This window comes from Rhinichthys klamathensis, unplaced genomic scaffold (assembly GCF_029890125.1).
Source record: "Rhinichthys klamathensis goyatoka isolate OS25496 unplaced genomic scaffold, OSU_Roscu_1.1 h1tg000325l_1, whole genome shotgun sequence".
Classification (NCBI taxonomy): domain Eukaryota; kingdom Metazoa; phylum Chordata; class Actinopteri; order Cypriniformes; family Leuciscidae; genus Rhinichthys; species Rhinichthys klamathensis.
This window is the reverse complement of record NW_026606840.1, coordinates 839,682-859,424: the sequence shown is the minus strand read 5'-3', so window position 1 is coordinate 859,424 and position 19,743 is coordinate 839,682. Positions and strand designations below refer to the sequence as shown.

The 19,743-nt window shown below is 38.4% G+C and overlaps 1 protein-coding gene across 1 annotated transcript in view; it reads right to left on the bottom strand.

The window, feature by feature from the left end:
• hhip (hedgehog interacting protein) overlaps positions 1-19,743 on the bottom strand; it is a 48,918-nt gene that overhangs the window by 7,997 nt on the left and 21,178 nt on the right. Inside the window, exons 4-11 of the mRNA XM_056271723.1 lie at positions 19,328-19,529; positions 13,052-13,203; positions 11,884-12,057; positions 11,619-11,762; positions 9,879-10,000; positions 8,464-8,587; positions 7,829-7,959; positions 3,749-3,833 (exon numbers count right to left, since the gene is read on the bottom strand). Of these exons, the coding sequence (XP_056127698.1) occupies positions 3,749-3,833; positions 7,829-7,959; positions 8,464-8,587; positions 9,879-10,000; positions 11,619-11,762; positions 11,884-12,057; positions 13,052-13,203; positions 19,328-19,529 (1,134 nt within the window). The remainder of the gene's footprint in view (positions 1-3,748; positions 3,834-7,828; positions 7,960-8,463; positions 8,588-9,878; positions 10,001-11,618; positions 11,763-11,883; positions 12,058-13,051; positions 13,204-19,327; positions 19,530-19,743) is intronic.

The window sequence follows — 19,743 nt, the reverse complement described above, 5'->3', positions numbered from 1 at the left end:
AAGATCAGAATGCTCAAGCATACCTTGTTTTTTCTCATCATAGTCGCTGTTTTGACTCATTCACACATTTTATAAGCTTTTCACAAGTTCTCAGCTGGTCAAAATACCATCATGTAGGCTACGCACATACAACGAGTGCATTTAGCCCAGCACACAGCATTGTTTTGCATGTTTGGTAAGTTCCGTCCTGAAATATACGCCATAAAAGCTGACCAATCAGATTGTGAACGCATCCCTATGCCGTTAAGTTCGGTATCTTTAGGTTTGGTGTTAAAAATGCCAAATGTGAACACTGAGCGGACCAGGACTAAATGTATGAACACACCCTAACAATCCCTCTGTTTTTCCTATCTGGAGTAGTGAATTAAATGAATGAAATTAATGAAAATCAAATAAATGAAATCAAATGAATTAATGATCAATGATTTAGTTAAAATGTGCTCATGTGAATAGCCTTATCTGCCAAAAGTGTTCTGCATGCGTTCAGCGATTAGAATATAAAGCTTACAAAATGTTTATCATAAACTAGCTCTAAGACCCAGAAACTGCCCTACCTAAATTTACGACCAGGAGCCGCTACTGATTTCAATACGGAATACAATGGACTAGTAAAAAAAAATGGATTAAGACTGAGGATGTGCATCAGTTTATGTTTAATATTACCAAAACAATTCATACATAGTTCAGTTACTGGCATATTCTCAGTTATTGCCGCCGGCCAATAAACAATCTTACAGTCTCTCTTGTCCACATTTGACATCGACATGCATACATTTCAATGTGTGGTGGCCTATTTATTATTCTACAGTAAAGGACTGCTAAACAAATTCAGATGCGTGCAGTCATCTCAAACACTAGACTTTTATATGATATGATATTTAACACTCTCTCCTACCACACAGTTGAACAACCCAAAAATGCAATGCAGCAGATCAAAATCAAAACAACGTGGCTATTTTGAAGCTCTCAACCCTAGCCAGAACGCAAAGGTTAAAGGGTACAGAAAAGATGTAAATGTAGATACTTGAAATGTAAATGCTGGACCACCCCACTTGACAGTGCTAGTCCCTCAGAATTGTTATATCACCTCTTTTATTTGGTAATTAGATCACAAAAAGTGACAAGATGTATAAAACAGTGAACCCAACACCACAGGTCTGACAGACTAAACAACTCCAATCAATGGTGGAAAGAATTGTTCTTTGGAAAAATGCAGCAATGCCAGCAAACATAAATAAAGTAAGTTTGAGGGGCCTTGTTTAGGAGAATCATGGAAACATCTGTGGTAATTAATAGCATTAGACTTGGGTGGCACTGTCGTCACCTGGGTATACAGTGCCTTGCAAAAATATTCAGGCTTTCAAGCAATTTTCTCTCAATCCTTGCTGAATTCCTACAAGTAAATGTTCTCTGCAATATTTGCATTTCATAGTTTGCATAATGATTCAATAAACAAAATCTTTTATTTATTTTATTTATAATATTTTTAAAAGTCACTTTTTGCAGGAATGGCAATTTCTATTTATTTAAATATGATATTATTGACTCATTCTTCCAGGCAGATTTGCTCCAGGTTTCAGTTTGGACTGGAAAAATGTTTGGTTTGAGAATGGACTTTGAGAGGGTGGGACACTGACATTTTTGTTACTGTAATTTTTGCAGACTGATACATATTTCTCTTTATTTTTAACAAGATACCCATTTCCTGCTGATGAAACATAGCCACCCATGATGCGTTCACCAGCATACTTCACTGCAGGTAGTGTACACCAAGATGTGGCCAGTGTAAGATTTGTGCCACACACATTGCTTTGAATTTAGGTCTTATCTGGACCAAAACTGCAACATGGCCACTACTAAGCAAAACTTCAGATGTGCCGTATCAATGGTCCCCTATACCTGTCAGTGTTACAAATAACTCTTATCATATAATTGACTAGTGCACCTCTGCCTGGTTCTTAAAAACTGAACTTTGTAGCTTTCTCCAAAGTGATCATTAGCCTCTCTGCTTGTTTGTATGGTTTAGAGTTTAGAGGAACAACCTAGTCACTGTCTGGGTTGCTTCAACTTCCAGATAATTGAACTGACAATCCACCTCTTAGATATTAATTTGGATATTATTTTGTACTTTTCTCTGGAAGTTAGTTTTCTTTTTTTTTTACAGCCTTCAGTCCTCACTTAAATAAGGATGACTATTATAAATGAGACATTTACATTTTATTCAGATTAGGTTTTTTTTTTTTTTTTTTTTTTTTTTTTAGAGTTTACATAAGACCAACTGTGATAGAATTGTGCCCTCATTAGAACCATACAACTGTGTAAATTAACAGAAGATGCAAGGTGGATCTGCAAATGATTAAAATGTGAGATTTTTCAGCTGTTTTGAATTTCAATGCTTTGACATATGACAGACTAAATAAGCTAATTTTCCACAACAACAAAAAACAATTCAAGAATTAAAAAAAATATTCTGTTCAAGTTTTTAAATTATTTCACCTGAAAATTGTGAGTAATTTATTTAGTTCTAACGGTGTAAAAAGGTCCAGCAAAAGGATTTTAAATGGCGTAGAAAGCACAAAAACAAGATTCATGAGCGATTGGTTTGAATTAGAGACACAACAGATCTGCCTGTGCCTATTGTAATGTCCCTTTTTTCTGGAAATGATATATCGGATCTATTAAAAATGCAAACACTTTTGGCAGTTGTTATGTGGGAATTCATATGCTCTTTTCTAATAGATGATATGCCTTTCATATGTACTTGGCGTGGTGAGAACATATTTTCAAGATCTATCATAAAAGTGTCTTTTAGTGGTGTAAAACACACGGGGTAAATTACGGCATATTAAAAAAAGCCCATGAGCATACAGAAATGATTAAATCCTTTAACTGACTCCATTCACATGCGTTGAATCTCTTGCCGTGAACCCCTGCACATGTGCGTAAAATGGGTACATTTTGTTCGTCTGCAGATTCACCAAAATATGGACATACTCAAGGTTTTCAAGGAAAACATTCCCTCTGTTGAAGACAGGTGTGTAAGTCCTGTCAAAGCAAGGAAAACACCCAACCGACCACACAGGCTCACTAGTTAACCAGCGCTGTCCGAGCCAACTTGACTGTGTTGGTGTTAGAAACACGTTACACTAACATTTGGAAATGGTATGCTTACTCTCCAATTATGGCTGAGGTTTGTGTTGGCCAAGACTGGCAGTTGTGTGATGATTTGTTTAAGGGAAGCTAGACTCCTTGTGCGTGCGTGTGAGTGAAAACAAGTAATGCTTTAATGGGATAGTTCACCCAAAAATGAACATTCTGTCATTATTAACTCACCCGTATGTCGTTTCAAACCTGTATTTCTTTCTTCGGTGGAAGTCAAAGGGAAGCTATTTTTTTTGTCCACACAATGAAAGGTTCAATGTTCACACAGTTCAATGTTGTTTCAGACCCCATTGACTGTCATTGCAAGAACAAAACCAGTTTTAACATTCTTTAGAATGATCTTCACTCTCTTGGTATGAACTAACTACGCAGATGTGCAAAGCATATCATGTAAGAAGAATGCCACGGGATGTTTTGTAAAGCGGACTAAAAATGGAATTAATTATGCGAGTTTCAATATTAGCATTGCTCAGCAGTAACATCACATATTTTTTACATACGAGCAATGAAAACGGAAAAACAGAGGCTGATGCATAACCTCTTTTGTATACAATATGTTGCTCTGTGTATTCAAAGCTCAACGCACCTTTTGGGGTCCACCAACTTGTAGAGTTTTCCGCTGTGCGACTGTATCGCCGTGCTTTTGCTGGAAGCAAGGATGTAGACCTCACCTGCAGAGGAAAGAAAACATTTAGGTCTTTGAGGGATCTCATTTGTCTTCTCTCACCTTCCTTCCTTCCTACTCGGTGCACTTGACACTGGTGTATGAGAGGGTTTCGAGAGGGGCTCATTAAATCCTTATGCAAGTAATTTAATGAGGAGCAAGCTTGCAGCACTGTGCACAGATTGTAAACATGTGTCAGGAGACTGCCATGTGGGTCTCCAGTACAGCCCTTCCACTGAATCCCTCTTACAAATCAGCAACAAATGCTATCTCTCCCTCACAGAGGCCCACTCTTGGCAAAGCATGAGATTTATTCTCTGTCACACTTGACCTGGTGTTTGGATTCGAGAGTTTATGTTCCCTGTGATGCACTGAGCTGTGGGGATATTACATGGTGGCAGAGAGTACAGCCTAGCAGCAGCGAGTGGGCATAACTTTGCTTTCGCAATGCACTGTCAGAGGGGCTGGCGTCAAGTTCACATAAATGAACCCCTTTACCATTCTAGTGCCAAAAATCAGTTGTTACCAATGTTAAATGTGCACGTAAGGAAAGGCAGCAGATTGTGCATATAAACCCTATATGCTGACAGATTACGCTGACCTTTGATTTCCAATCATACCGTCTGTCAGCAGCAAAAAAAGAGGAAGTAATCTGTCAGGAAACTAAAGGAGTACTGTGTCATTCCAGAATGTTCCTTGGAGGAAAGATATTTGAAAGAGGGAGGTAGGACAAGGGATTGGTTTTCTTTCTGTTCTGTATCATTCAGATGATTCTTGGATTCCAGCAGCATTTTTTCCTTCCTTCCTGTGACTACGGTATACACATTTTAATATTAAACGATCGCTTTATTTGACCTTGTCTAAACTAAACAAATCCTTTGTTTGCTTTTTTTTGCATTAGTTCTTTTGAAAAATGTCTGTATTTACACTACTGTTCAAAAGTTTGGGGTCATTAAGATTTTTTTTTTAAAATGCAGTAACACTGATATTGTAGAATTTATAATAACTGGTGTCTATTTTAATGTTTTAAAATGTAATGTATTCCTGTCATGGCAAAGCATCATTGTTAGCAGTCATTACTCCTTTTGTCGTATTATCATAGTAAAAAAACTGTTAACATATGATGTTTTATTATCAAAGTTCGGGAGAAGCACGTTCAGATAATTAACACGGGTGGAGAGCACTCAGCAATCATGATTAAAATGATGTTTCATTAACAAAGTTCGGGAGAAGCACGTTCAGATAATTAACACGGGTGGAGAGGACTCAGCAATCATGATTAAAATGTGTACATATAGACTCAGCAGTCTCACCTCATTTCTCTGACAGTTTAGCAGAGTCCCTCCACCACCCCTTCTCCACTCTGCTAGTCCTAAACCATCTTACATACAGGGGGGGGAGTACTCTGGGTTCGGGCCAAATTCCGAGCTCGGAGCCCTCCCCCCGGACAGCACGCCAAATACGCATTATACTTTATTCCCTTTAATTGTATGTAAGTGTGAACTTGTGAATTAATATTTTTGTGGAAAACATTTTTTCAGGATGGATTCTTTGAAGAATAGAAAGTTTAAAAGAAGAGCACTTATTTGAAATGCAATTTTTCATAAGTATTTTACCTAGTTACAAAAAAATATCTATGGATCCTTGTTGAATAAGCAAAAACCAAAAATCTTACTAACCCCAAACTTTTGAACAGTAACGTATATACTTTGTAGGGCTGGGTGATACATGATATATCATTACAAATTTATGTCGATAATGATAATAAGCTCGGGACATTTTTACTCGATATTGATTAATCTAACAGCCAATCACACAGCAGAAATAAATTTGACAACAACCAGTCAGTACATGTTGTTTATAAGGGATTTATTTGTGTCTCTGTGAATAAATGGCGTGGTTTCGTCTGATACACAAACTCACACACATGTGACTCTCACAGTGTTTTCAGCGTCTGCCGTCTCAATATATGAGGACATGAACACATGAGCTGCTTTGAGAGTTACTTCACAAGCTTTTCACCATTCAAAAACTACCTTCAAATGCACTAAAACTAAAATATCTTCATGACAAACCGTCAAAATAAAAGTTTGAAATTATGACTGAAATATATCACTACTCTATACTAAAATGTACTTCTAAAAGTATTATAATAATGATAATAATATTATTTCTAAGGAATATCATACAACCAGGATATTTTTTCATCGATGTTTTAAATTTATACAGTTCTGGGGTCTCATTTATAAAACTGTGCGTAGGATCCTTACTAAGTGTACGTGCGCCCGAAAGCCAAAAATGGCGTACGCATAAAAATATTCAGACTTATAAAACCGTGCGTACGCCAGAACCTGCGCAGAATTCACTTTATAAATCCCAGTCAGCGTAAGATTGTGTGCACATCTCCTCCCCGAAATAACCATGTATGGAGCTTACAACGCCTATCCTCATCTGCATGTCATTTGCATAATGATTCTTCTTCCACGTGATAACATGTTTAACGGTACAAGACATTAGGACAATATGAGATACGGATGTGCCGTCACATTACAGTAATAAAAATCATTTAGTAGCCTATCCTTGCCTTGTTTTTGAATAAATAAATCAAATAGTGTAAAATACATTTCAGAGAAAGTTTTTCTCAATCTTTTCCACTGGCCAAATAGTATTTTTAATTGATTTATATTTTTAATGGAGACAGATAGGCCTTTGTTGTGCATTATTTCCACAAAAATATTTTCTCAGACAATCTGCTATTATCGTGATAAGCATCGCATCCACTACAAATATTTCTATTGATTGAATATAAAAAATGTTGTAACTTCTCAGTAATGATTTCATGTAATGTAAGTGTTTAACTCCATTAATGAGAATGGCATATTTAATCTAAATGTTTAAATCAGGAGTAAAACTTAGTTTAAATCATTCTTTTATTTATTTAAACTTTTATTGTGAACATGCACTGTATTTATGATTAGAACTCATAATAAAGATTTACGGTTTTACTTAATCTGCCGTTAGATAGGCTATATATGCGTCAGTTTTACTAAACGGCCCAACGCGCTCGCTGGCGCGGACATTTAAGAAGGGATGAATATTTGCTTCAACGTGATAGGCTTGGTGAGTGAAATTATATTTGTATTATCTTTCTGTATATGTATAATTTTCTTTAAATTTTCTGTCTAAAAGTGACCAACAAGACATTTAACTCCAGCTCACCATCGGGTGTCTCCAAACTGCTCCATCTCCAAAACGTTCGTACGCATGGGTCAGAGTTTGCATGCAAGTGCGCAAATTTTCCCGTCAAGTTTGTTTTTAAAAATCACAACTTGTTGGTCGGAAGTGGCGTACGCCTCTTTCAGGGCCTGCTTTGTGCGTACGCAACGGTTATAAATGAGGCCCCTGGTGCGTAGCATCTTATTTGACAAAAAATAAAAATGCAATGTTCTGTTGTAAATTAACTTTTATATTTTCATTTGATTACATTTTAAAAGCTTGATTAAATTGTTAAAGTTTATATAAATTTGTATTAAATCATAAAGCACAGATTCCATAAAAATAAAATGGAAAACACAGAATTTTGGGAAAATTAAATGGATTTCATGGGGCCCTCAATTAAAAGTTAAATACAGAAGTAAACATTTGAAGTACATCAAAACCTTTCATCAAAGTTATACATGAATTTTGAACAATACCCGTTCTTGTCTTTGATGACCATTTTTGATCCACTTCAAATGTTGACTACTGTATTATGTGGAGTTTAATTGTGAACAAACAAGTTTACATTCATTCTCAAGGTCTAACAAATATGTGGAAAGTATTTCCTTCCCCCTTTAATGATCGATATCGTATGATATGGTATCTCTGGCCATATCGCCCAGCCCTAATACTTTGCATAAAACAGTTTTTAAAGAAACCTTGACATAACCATGAAAAAAGGTTACGACAGAAGCACACAAAATTTGCGGTGAAATGAATAAAGCTTATTGAGAGCTCACTGACCTAATTCATCTTCGCCAAACCCTAGGATGTGGCCTACCAGCGAGGAACCACAGGAACTGCTAGTACCAAGACAAAGAGGCTTCTCTTGCCACAATCTGTCTTCTGAAGGCCTCTGGAGAATTCTGAAGTTCCTGAAACAATCATACAGTCAGGGGTTTAAATCATAAATACAATACTCTTTGCTGTCTATCATTTATGATGCCCCAGACTTGAGTGAACATCTTGGTTATTACAAAACATAAAACAAAACATGACAAAACATTAGGGATTATTTACTGCTTTGGATTTTCTAGGAACAATTTCTTTTCTACAGTTTATCTCTCACTGTTGACAAAAAACGGCAGGCTGATAGTGAAGGAGGATGAATTACAAATCAGTGCAAAGTGTGAAAAACATACCGGTGGCCAATTGACCTGGCAGGAAACCTGCTCTCAATTTACTCTGAAAAAAATCTTTTTCCTCATTGGGAGCTCAATATCTTGTATTTCTTTTTTTGGAAACATAACTATTTCAGTCTCTGACTGTGTTTAAATAAATTAAAGATACATACCAAGTTGTACTAGGAGTGCACAGATAGAAAGTAGTTTAGCATAATTAATAATTATAATATCACATCCTATAATAATTGAACTTACCCATTTTTGTCTCCAAATACATAACTTCCATAAAGTCTTCTTGACTGACATCCCCTGTAAATGAATCCACCAACTGGGGTGGCACCTCCATTTGACCCCATGTCATATATAGATGGTTCATTTTCTGTGGGCAGACATACCAACAACTCACTATTAAGGAAAAAAAGCAAAACCAAGCAACAGGTTTTATGGGTTATTTGAGTTAAATGAAATGAACCCTAATCATCTGTATTGTTTAGATAACTCAATTTTACACATTTAACAAACTAAATGTCTTCAATCACCACCCTACATATGTTGCAAAGTTGATTTATAACCATAATAACAGTTTCCTTTGTTTGTGTAAGGGATATCCATGTTTACCACAATCTGTCAAGAGACCATTAGCACTTCACACAGAGTGGTTTTAATTAGCTATTCCCCAGACGGTTATAAAAACACTATGTAAACTTGATATGGAGGGCTGTGTTCATTTCACTAAATGTCCTTATTAACATTTAGTTTGAGCACTGTTAAGTTCACATTATAGCTCAAATAGATTAGGGAATGGACGCGAAAGGAACGGAGAATGGGTGAGGTAATCCTACAATTACTATTGAGTGTTTGCGTATTGTTGCGTATTGTAAGTTTGTATGGCTACAAAGATTACAGCAGCTTAGGGAATGGCGAGTATTATAATGTTACAGTCAGAGCCCAGTAAAACAACAAAATGTGATTTAATGAAGTAAGTCATTCACCATGGTGATGGTTTAACATCATAAAGAGCCTGGTGTTTGGGGTAATTTGGCACACTTGTGAGACAATCTTTTTGGGGTTTAAATGCATTGGTTGGGAGAGAGCCATATTTGTTTGCTGCCAATGTGTAAGGAGTACAAGAAAGCCAATCCATTTCTTTGGCCATAGGAAATTATATATATATAATTCACTTCTGGTATTGATTTAAGGTCTTAGAACGACTATGAGAGAAGAACTGCTATGCTGGTCATTCTGTTTCAACAATGCACTAAATGACCATATAAACACTTTTTGACAGCGATAAATTATATTGTTGTATATGTGCTTGCATGCTCCCAGGAATGAAAATTATTTTCATATTTAAAGTGTGGTCTCACGTTGTGAAACAATAGTATTGCAATGGTATTTTTGAATAACGCGTTGATCGGTTTTTACAGAAAGTCTTAAATCTTTTTTTTGGAGTGTCCCCTCATTCCATTGAAGACACTGTTCTCAGCATAAAAACTTAACATAATAAGTATAACCACTACATGGACTGATAATTTAATGCTTTCTAAAACACAATACAGAAACTTCTTGAGTGGTTGCCTGGTTGGAACTACTTTGCTTGTTGAAAAGCCTTTCTGTCTGTACAGTAATTCATCATGTTTTCAGAAATCAGCCACGTCTAACAGGCATACCATAGTCTTTCCCTTTGATGACCTGTAGAATCCTGCCTGTTGTCGTATTTTTGCCAACAGTATCTGTGCACAGAATCAGCAGACTCCCATTGGTGTCCATGCGGAGCTTATCCACTGCACACCTAGAACACAAATTATTATTTGTAAATTAATTTTTCAAGACTTTTATGATTTACAGAGATGAACCCAAGCGCAGACAGGATGCTTAACACACACACTTTATTAGCCAGCAGCCATATCACCCTGTAGCCCAAGACTGGTTGCCCACTGAAGCTAAGCGGGGCTGAGCCTGGTTAGTACCTGGATGGGAGACCTTCTGAGAAAACCAGGTTGCTGCTGGAAGAGGTGTTAGTGAGGCCAGCAGGGGGCGCTCTCCCTGTGGTCTGTGTGGGTCCTAACGCCCCAGTATAGTGATGGGGACACTATACTATCAAAGAGCACCGTCCTTCGGATGAGACGTTAAACCGAGGCCCTGACTCTCTGTGGTCATTAAAAATCCCAGGATGTCTTTCGAAAGAGTAGGGGTGTAACCCCGGCATCCTGGCCAAATTTGCCCAGTGGCCTCTGTCCATCATGGCTCCTAATCATCCTCATATACACTAATTGGCTTTATCACTCTGTCTCCTCTCCACCAGTAAGCTGGTGTGTGGTGGGCGTTCTGGCGCAATATGGCTGCCGTCGCATCATCCAAGTGGATGCTGCACATTGGTGGTGGTTGAGGAGATTCCCCCTTCTATGTGAAGCGCTTTGAGTGCCTAGAAAAGCGCTATATAAATGTAATGAATTATTATTATTATTATTATTATTGTAGGACAAAACAAGGGGAAACAAAACCCACGAGGGAGCAAAACATAGACAGGACTAAACTTTGACTAAGACTTGACAGATTACTTGACGACAAACAAACAGTAGATACAGGATCAGAACTTTTTTACAAGGAATGATACAGGTAAGGTATGAAAATGAACCGACCCAGGACAGCAAACACAAGGGGATAAAATAGGAGAAACTAATGATGACAGCAGGTGACACAGATGAAACAATAATGGCTAACGAGGAGAACAAGGGGGCGGGGTAAGGTAACGAGACAACACAAGCACATGGCCCAAACAAAAGGCCATGTGCTTGCACACAAAACATGGGTCTGTCATGATCCTACCTCAAGACTAGAGAAAATCAAGGACACGAGGGCAGAATCATGACAAAGACAGCGGCAATGTAAACAACACTGATATTTTTTTTATATTACCATTCATTTAATTATACAATATATAATTCTAATTCATAGTTTTGGCAAGGTCTCTTAATTCCAGAAAAATCTTAAGTTTATGGCACACAATTACATTCTAGAGAACTGTGTGCTTCCAACTTTGTGGTAACAGTTTGGGTGGGCCCTTTTCCAAAGCGAGGTCCATAAAGAAATGATTTACTGCGTCTGTAGTAGAGGACTAGCCAGCACAAAGCCCAGATCTGAACCCCAATGAACTGGAAGCCAGACCCGTTTTCTGAGCTCACTGATGTTCAAGTCTGAATGGGTGCAAATTCTCACATCCATTTTACAACATATAATGGAAAGACTTCATAGAGCAGCTGTTAGGAGGGACAGACTCCCAAATTATCAGTGGTTTTTAAATTAAATGCCCGACAATTAATGTGATGTTTGAATGTCCCCTTACATTTGGCTATAAATTGTTTTGGGGTTTTTTTAGAAAGGAAAGTCAGTGAAGTATTTGACCTTACCTTCCTGGGTCATGCAGTCCATGGGAAAAGATTTCAGGGGGCTGATTTGTGCTGTTAAAATAGGGGTTGTTTCTGGGTATAGAGTAGGGCGGACTACAATTATCTGTGTCCAAATCCACTCGAAGGACAGATCCTGTGAAATCACTATGGCAGAGAAACACTCCATTGAACATATTTAAAACAATGCTGAAATCACTATTTAGCCTCATAGCTTGACTCATTAATAGAGCTTGATTTATCACCGTTACTGCATTCAATACTGTACCTTAGACCATCCATCTCCTCCATATCGTCCAAAGTGATCATGCCATCACCTAAAAATATGTGCAGAAGCCCATCAGGCCCAAAGAGGAGCTGACCTCCCAGATGCTTTCGGTGGAGCTCAGCTACTTCCATTAACACTCGAGTAGTCCTCGTGTCCACCTGGTTCGGATTTTTCCTAAAACCAAATATCAAAATAAATACATTTAAACACAAAACTACATCCATCCATTTTCCAAACTGCTTGCCCTACTGGTGAAACTCTAGAACAATTAGAACATTGTGCAAAAGTTAATTTATTTCAGTAATGCAACTTAAAAGGTGAAACTAATATATTATATACTGTAGACTCATTACATGCAAAGTGAGATATTTCAAGCCTTTATTTGTTAATTTTGTTGATTATGGCTTAGAGCTATGAAAACCTTTTTACAATATTCTAATTTTGAATTTGGGGTTTTCATAAGCTGTGAGCCATAATCATCAAAATTATAACAAATAAAGGCTTGAAATATCTCACTTTGCATGTAATGAGTCTATATAATATATTAGTTTCACCTTTTAAGTTGAATTACTGAAATAAATTAAATAAATTAGCACAGAAAAAGAAAAGTCAACAAACTTGTCTAAGCCTGATTATAACTCCCAACCAGATGACACTGGCAAGCTTGGCATCTGAAAGGCTTATTTACAATGTGATTCAAACAAAATGTATACTTCAGCATGTTTTGTTAATGCTGCTGGGGAGCTAAAAACAATCAGAATGGATGTCAGTTATTGTGATAATTATATGTTGTGATTACATTTCTCTATAAACCATTCGTCACTGTCAGTGAAAGCATTTCATGAGGAGCTTGGCTTCTCAAGACGGATCCAAAACCACATGGAAAACAAACACTACGCATGCACGTCCATGTGTAAAGTGTTTGATCCAAGGCCCTCACCACATATTGACATTGGGGGGACCAAATGTGTGGGTAAAGCATGGTTTTGTCATCAACAGATTTTTTTCCCTTTTTTTAAGACAATAGTATTATATTGTTGTTGGTTTTGTAAATCAAGAGGATAGTTTGACAATATCTGAATATGAAGGAGGATGTACGTCCTATGATGGCTACGACTCTAGTTAGTTGCCCCTGTGCTTGGTCAAGCTGTGACTGGTTTCCCATTACCTGGACACCGTGTACTCGACTACACGAAGAATGTGATCGTGTGGTCCGATTGCCCAACGCTCCTGGTTGGTCGTGTAGGAGACGTAGAACTTTCCATTTTTCTTATAATTGGGGTGGAATGCAAGGCTTAGCAAGCCCCTTTCATCTCCTCCCTGCAAGTCAGATGGGGTACACAAAGAATCCAGAAGTTAATTATGTCCCTTTTTTTAGATTGGGCTGGGCTGCAAAATGCTTAAGCAGTGCCTCCCCATGTCCCCCTCTCTCTCTCTCTCTCTCTCTCTCTCTCTCTCTCTCTCTCTCTCTCTCTTTTCTCTGTCTTTCTCCATCTCAGTCTTTCTCCATATGGGGGCCAGTTACCCCATGCCCTCTTGCCCTCTTGCTTTTTTTACCTCCCCTCTCCTTGACTACTGCATTACAAATGATTATAAAACATTTGACTTCACGCAAACCCACACCCCCCTTTTCACCAACCCTGTCTTGGTTATAGACGCTTGTATTTGGGGCCAGGCTCCTCTGGGATGCCCAGGCCCTCCTTGCGGCCTCCATTGTGCAAGTGATTTGTGTGTGTAATCTTAGGGGGATATCCGTGAATGCAGTGCTGAGTGGCTGAAACAATTCATTAGCTCGCTCGCAGTTCATAGAGAGCACAAAAGTCCAGGATTCCTTTAGACCCCCCCTCCCCTCCCCCTCCCCCTCCCCCTCTCCCTCTCTCTCTTTTTTATTTTTAAACCCGTGCAAAATTTTAGAGAGGCAAGAAAAAGAATGGACAGAAAAGAAAAAAAAAACTCCCACTGTCTTGGCAACAAGTTGGAAAACATTGAATTTGCTTGTGTAATAGGTAAAACCTCTCATCCCGCAGGCAACTACATGAGTTGTCACTACTCTGGTGGTCCACTCATCATAGCCTGTTGTAATAAGCAGCTATGTCGCGTTAGTTCCTGGGGAAAGTAATAATGTTGGACTTTCCTCCCTTTCATCTTCCCAACTTTGTTTTCTTTCTGGTAACACAAATGAAATGAATGAACGGATTGCTAAGCATATGCCTCATGAATGAATGAACGAATCAATGAATGAACAAACGGGTTTGAGGAGAATCCCTGAAAAAATTATTGAGATTTAATGCTTTGGGATAAGACATAACGGCAGTTTAATTACAACACATACAATAACAATTCAGTGATATTGCCTGTCAAATAAGTAAACAAACAGAGTTTTCATGAAATTAGCTGTCTGTGCCACTGCGGCATTCCTTTCTCATTTCTCACAGGAATTTAGCAAAAAGAGGTCTTCTGTGGATTGAGGAGTTAGCGGTGTGGTTCAGCACATGTTACACGCCAAAACATACAGATCATAAATTGGTCAGAGCAGCTCTGTTGGGCTGTGCTGAAGTAATCCAATTCGGATAGGCTTCAAGTGCTAGCGCTTCATCTCCGGAATGCTCCAGAGGAGTTCGAATTGGATCTGTAGGGACATGAATAATAACACTCAGGAGGCCTCTTTAGTTGACCACAAAGCGAAAACACAAGCAAAACTTTGTGGTGCCCATTAAATGTCTGTTCTACATTAGTCAAACACAAAATGAGGTTGGGTTGAGTTAACAGCAGGTTGATATCATTTATCCTTTCTCTGCATTTTCAAATGAAACATTCTTCCTTTCCCCGAAACTCCCTCCCAACATGTTGGACTCCTGATGCACTGACCTGAATCCCAAAACAAACACAGAGGGAGCAGGTCAAGTTAAGAATTCCAGAGAGTCGTATGATCTCAGGCCAGGGACCACCAAAGAACAACTGTAAATTAGCTGAAATATTAGCTTTTTGCTAATGATCGTTCCTTCAACAAGTAGGCACAAAAAAATCTTTACTTTTCCAGGCCCATTCCTCTGGGTGCTACCAAAAACTTAATTAAAAGAAGACAAACTTCATGATAGCCTCCCTCCATCCATCATAGCAGATGTAGGGCTATGTGTACAAGCCTCAGCTTAGTTTCAAAGCTAGTACATATTGTTCTACTGTTGCAGCCACAAGAACTTTTGTTAGACACTTAATTAGGGTAACCTTGCAGCATGCTGATGTCGATAAGAACACTTCAGCTCTAAAATGTGGCTTCAAAAGAGGTCCTACGCTATGTTATTGTAAGCATTCTGTGCACTGCCTGTTGCTTTGACAGTCCGAAGATTAGGTTGTAACAGCTTCTCAGCAAGAATGCTAGTGAAGGGTCAGATGAATTTGCAGACAGGAACAGAGCGCTATTGCCTCCCTCCAAGCCCCCCACTCAACCCATCGGCAGCTGCTTGCCTTTCAGGACTTGATGCATGGCCTGGCTTGCACATTGTTTCTGAGCACCTTTTGATCCTTATTGGCTCAGGCAATCCTACATAAAGAGGCATTCCACCCGAGCTGATTGGAGAAAAACAATGTGTGCCTACCTCAAAGGCAATCTGAAATGCTCACACTAATTCAGAGCTCCATTTAGTTCAACACAATGAATCCCAAGACCCAAGTCAAATCCCCCTCCTCCACCTGTTAACACACATTAATCCTGTGGCAGCACTGGAGTTCTGGGTGAGGATCGCTCATTTTCAAGCAGTGAAAAGAGCAGATCGAATCGTAGGATAACATTCACTCATTACAGAGGCAGCTCTCTGGAGCAATCCACAAATCTTCTGAATGGCTCTATCACAGGTGCTCATCCTGTCTCGGGGGTCCTCGCAAAGTCTAAACCTCGGCCAGGAACTCAGAGGAAGCTATGCAAGATGACAGCAAAAGCAGTGGCTGTTTCTCAAAGAGAACTGTTAAAGGAGTCAAAGGACGAGAGAGGAAAAGGTCCATTTGTCAAAGCTAGGATACTTATTTTTTGACAGAGTCAAGAGCCCTCCTGCTTGTCTAGCTGAAAGAGCTCAACAGCTGTGCGTGTCAAGTGACAGAGTGCACAACATGCTGTGATCTATTTGCTTCGGCAAGAAATAGTTTTTTGCAGCTGGACCCCTTGAGTTAGTTGATACACCACAATGGAACTGCGCTCACATTGCGTGCAGATGTCTTCTTCACTACATCTAGCAAGGACAACAACAAAGCAGTACCATACTTGTGTACCTATCACATCAACATGGACTGAATCAGGGCTCTTTCACAGAAATAGTTTAGAAGATAAAACCTTTAGGGCGCTGAAATCTTACACTTCAGGATTTTGCTTGTCACTGTATGACTATTTTGCAGCATCTGGAACCCGGTAACGTGTTCGCAAGACATCCCAAATTAGTTAACTGGTAGTTAACTATTTAAGAGCCCAATAATAGCACTCTTACTTTGCTGAAACTAGAACATGGTAGTCAGGCTGGTGCGGGATTGCACTTTAAAGACTAGCCACAGATGTGAGAGTGTAATAAAGTAGTTTGAAATAAATCAAACTGGACCACAATCCTATGGCATGCTTCCACAGCAGCCAGTGCAATCCACCTTGCGATATCTATGCAGCAGAAGCAAAATGGCAAAGATGTCTCCACCTGGCCAAAACCAATAAGGCATTCGGTATTTGGTATTTGACTCTTTTATTGGAAGATTAGAATTTGGGTCAGTGACAGATAAGAGTGTCTATGATAAAGAAAAAAAATTAAAAAAATTAGCATAAACGAATATGATTTCATATGGCTTTAAAAAATGTATAATTTATGCAGCAATTCACTCTCTAAAAAAATGTCATGTCGTGTCAACTAAAAAGTCGTTCATATTCTCACTCCTTGAATAGTTTATAAATTCATTTAAGTTTTTGGGGAGTCATGACATTTTACATCCTGACCTAACCTTGCCTTGTCATAAAAAGGTCAAATGATCTAATATTTTAGGAGATTTATTGGCCTTGACACCTTTTCCCCTGCATGTTTCTGCTTGGTTGAACCACATGACTTTGATTTGGTGGACAAAAGTCTGTTAAAATGGGTTTTTATATATATATATATATATATATATATATATATATATATATATATATATATATATATATATATATGTATATATAAAACATAATGCCAAACTAAAATCTTTTAACAACCTTGTTTTCTATATCATGACAGTTGTATCACTCTGACATTTTTTTTCTTAACTTTATGCCCCCAAAAGATATCAAAAATAAATTTGAATCCAGAAATGAAAATCATGTCAGTACATAGAGGAGACGGTGCCTTTGCTTTTCAGTACAAAACTTCTAGCTGTAATCCAAAAAGCGCAAATCACACAGAATATTTGATAATGTCACACAGTGTGTATGCGTGTGTGAGTGAGTGAATGAAGAGATATGGTTTCATCAGAGAACACCCACAGTGCTCTGGGAGACTCCCTCAAGTAGACAGAGCATTGTTTTCAAGCAGTTTGGCTTAATTGGCAGTGAGGGGATTGGGCTTGAAGGAAATACAGAACATTAGAATCAAAGTCATGATAAAACACTATCATTCCCCTTCATGCCCAAGTTGGGTCCCAGCGGGTCTCGAGGCCTTCCGCGGGCACAAAGGGCACATGTCCTGTTGATGCTCCAAGTAAACACGGCTTACTCAGAATGACTTGGACAAACTTGACAGAATAGCACTCTTGGGGAACGCTGGAGCTTGAGCTTACTCTAATTGTCATAATGATTGCTTTATCCACAGCCAATTATGTTTAATGATGACAAGGCACATTTGGGGTCTTTCCTGTGGGGCTGTTGCATGTTGACTCCATAATTGCTCCTTCTCCCTTTATACAGTAAGTGAAGCAACAGGAGGTATGCAATATACATAAACTTCCTGTCAAAAAGCAGTCATCTTCCTACATCTCTGGACACTTCCTAAATGAAATGTTCTCGAATTACAGAATGCCTCAGTTCTTGTGGGGGAAGATAAACATCTGTTGTGACACACGCCATAACTACTGCTGACAGACATGCATGTAAGCGAATGCTACAGCTGGCAACATTTCAGCCTTTCTCACTGATCCTCAACAACAAAACACAAGGTTTCCTCTGCTGGCAGTCAAGTTGACAGCAAGCAAACCACACACATAGAAGCCCACATACAGAATGCATTTGTATAATAATATAATTGTTGTGCCAACACTATTTTTGGCTTCAGTATTACCCTCTATTCAGGTTTTGATTTGTGGTGGGAGGAGAGGAAAAATGGAAATAAATCCATAGAAGTTGTTATTGTGCTCTTTTAAGATTCTATTCTGTTAGGGGGCTTCATTTCTCCCACCTCGGCTTTGTCTGAAAAGGTGCCAAACCAAAATGATGAACAACAGATCTTTCAGGTTTCAGCGAAGCTTCCTGATTTATGGAAGACAGACTTCTCTGATGGTGGGAGGTCAGGCTGCATGAATTTCAAATAGCAGCTAGTTCCTCATCAGAGGCAGATATGTCAGTAGTTTTGGGAGAGAAAACCTAAGTTTAGCTAAAACTCACCATTATTAGCATGCTTAAAAATACTTGTATCAACTAGGATACGATTCTAAATAAACAATCCAGATACATTTTTTGCACTGTATAATATGTTATAGGTGCACTCTGTCATTTTGGTAGATGTTGTGTTGGCCGAATTATGAGAAGCCGACATGGCATTTGTCTTGGGCTTGGATGCAACAACATCATGCTAAATAAATAGTTTATAATTAAAATCACAATCAAACGGAAGTAACATATTTTCTTCCATACTGTGACGTACATCAGAGTGGAATAGATTATTGTAGAAGAAAATATATGTAGGGACCGGTGAGCACTTGGTTCTATCCATCCGTTGTTAATTGGATTTTGAGATATAGTCATTGCGCTCAAAATTTAATTAGATTGCAGTCGCTTTTGAAGGGGCGGGATTTAAGCAGACTAAATGACTGGAGAAGTTCGGCATACGACACCGCAGAGAAGTCATTTTCACCAGAAGATCAAGTTATGATATTTCGATTAAATATTACAAGGCCCCAAAAAATTGTACATACATGGATGATTGTTCACAATATGATCTATAATATGCATTTACACAATAGAGATGGAGAATAGATTTTATGGAGTTACATTGTAGCTGTATAATTTCCAACTTCTTTCGAATTAGAATTTCAAGCTCTGAAATAAAAGTTGTTCAGGCCACTGATGAGAATCTGACATAAGTGACCATGACTGTAAACATACATCTCATTTTCATTTCTTTATGTATAACACATTTTAATGGAGAAAAAAATCATAAAACAAATATTTTTTGTCAATCCATCCAACTCATAACACTATACCAACAAACAAGAGCTAAGTGCCACTTACCTTCATACCGCTTTGGACCAGCTTATGAATGTCCAGAAAAGGCTCTTTTAGGAGCTCCATGTTGTGTGTTAGGATTCGTACAAAGCCTTCCTTCTCCAAAATAAAAAGCCGCTGTGATCCATCCCCACAATGCACCACGCCAACAGGCTGTCGAAGACCACTAAGAATCTCCTCAGCGCAGTAGCAGTTGTGTTTATGTTTTCTGTATGAAGGGAATGGCAAGATTATAAATTTTGTTAGATTAGCTTAAGCATCAGGCTTTAGAACTGTTGTAATTTTTCTGTACCAATCAAATTCAAGAACAATAAAAGTCTATTTTTTGTTGTTAACAGTATAACTGTGTAAGTGGAATTGTTATAAACCATTTTTCTGCTTGACAGACTGATTCGGGAGTAGACTGAATAAAACTCCACAGT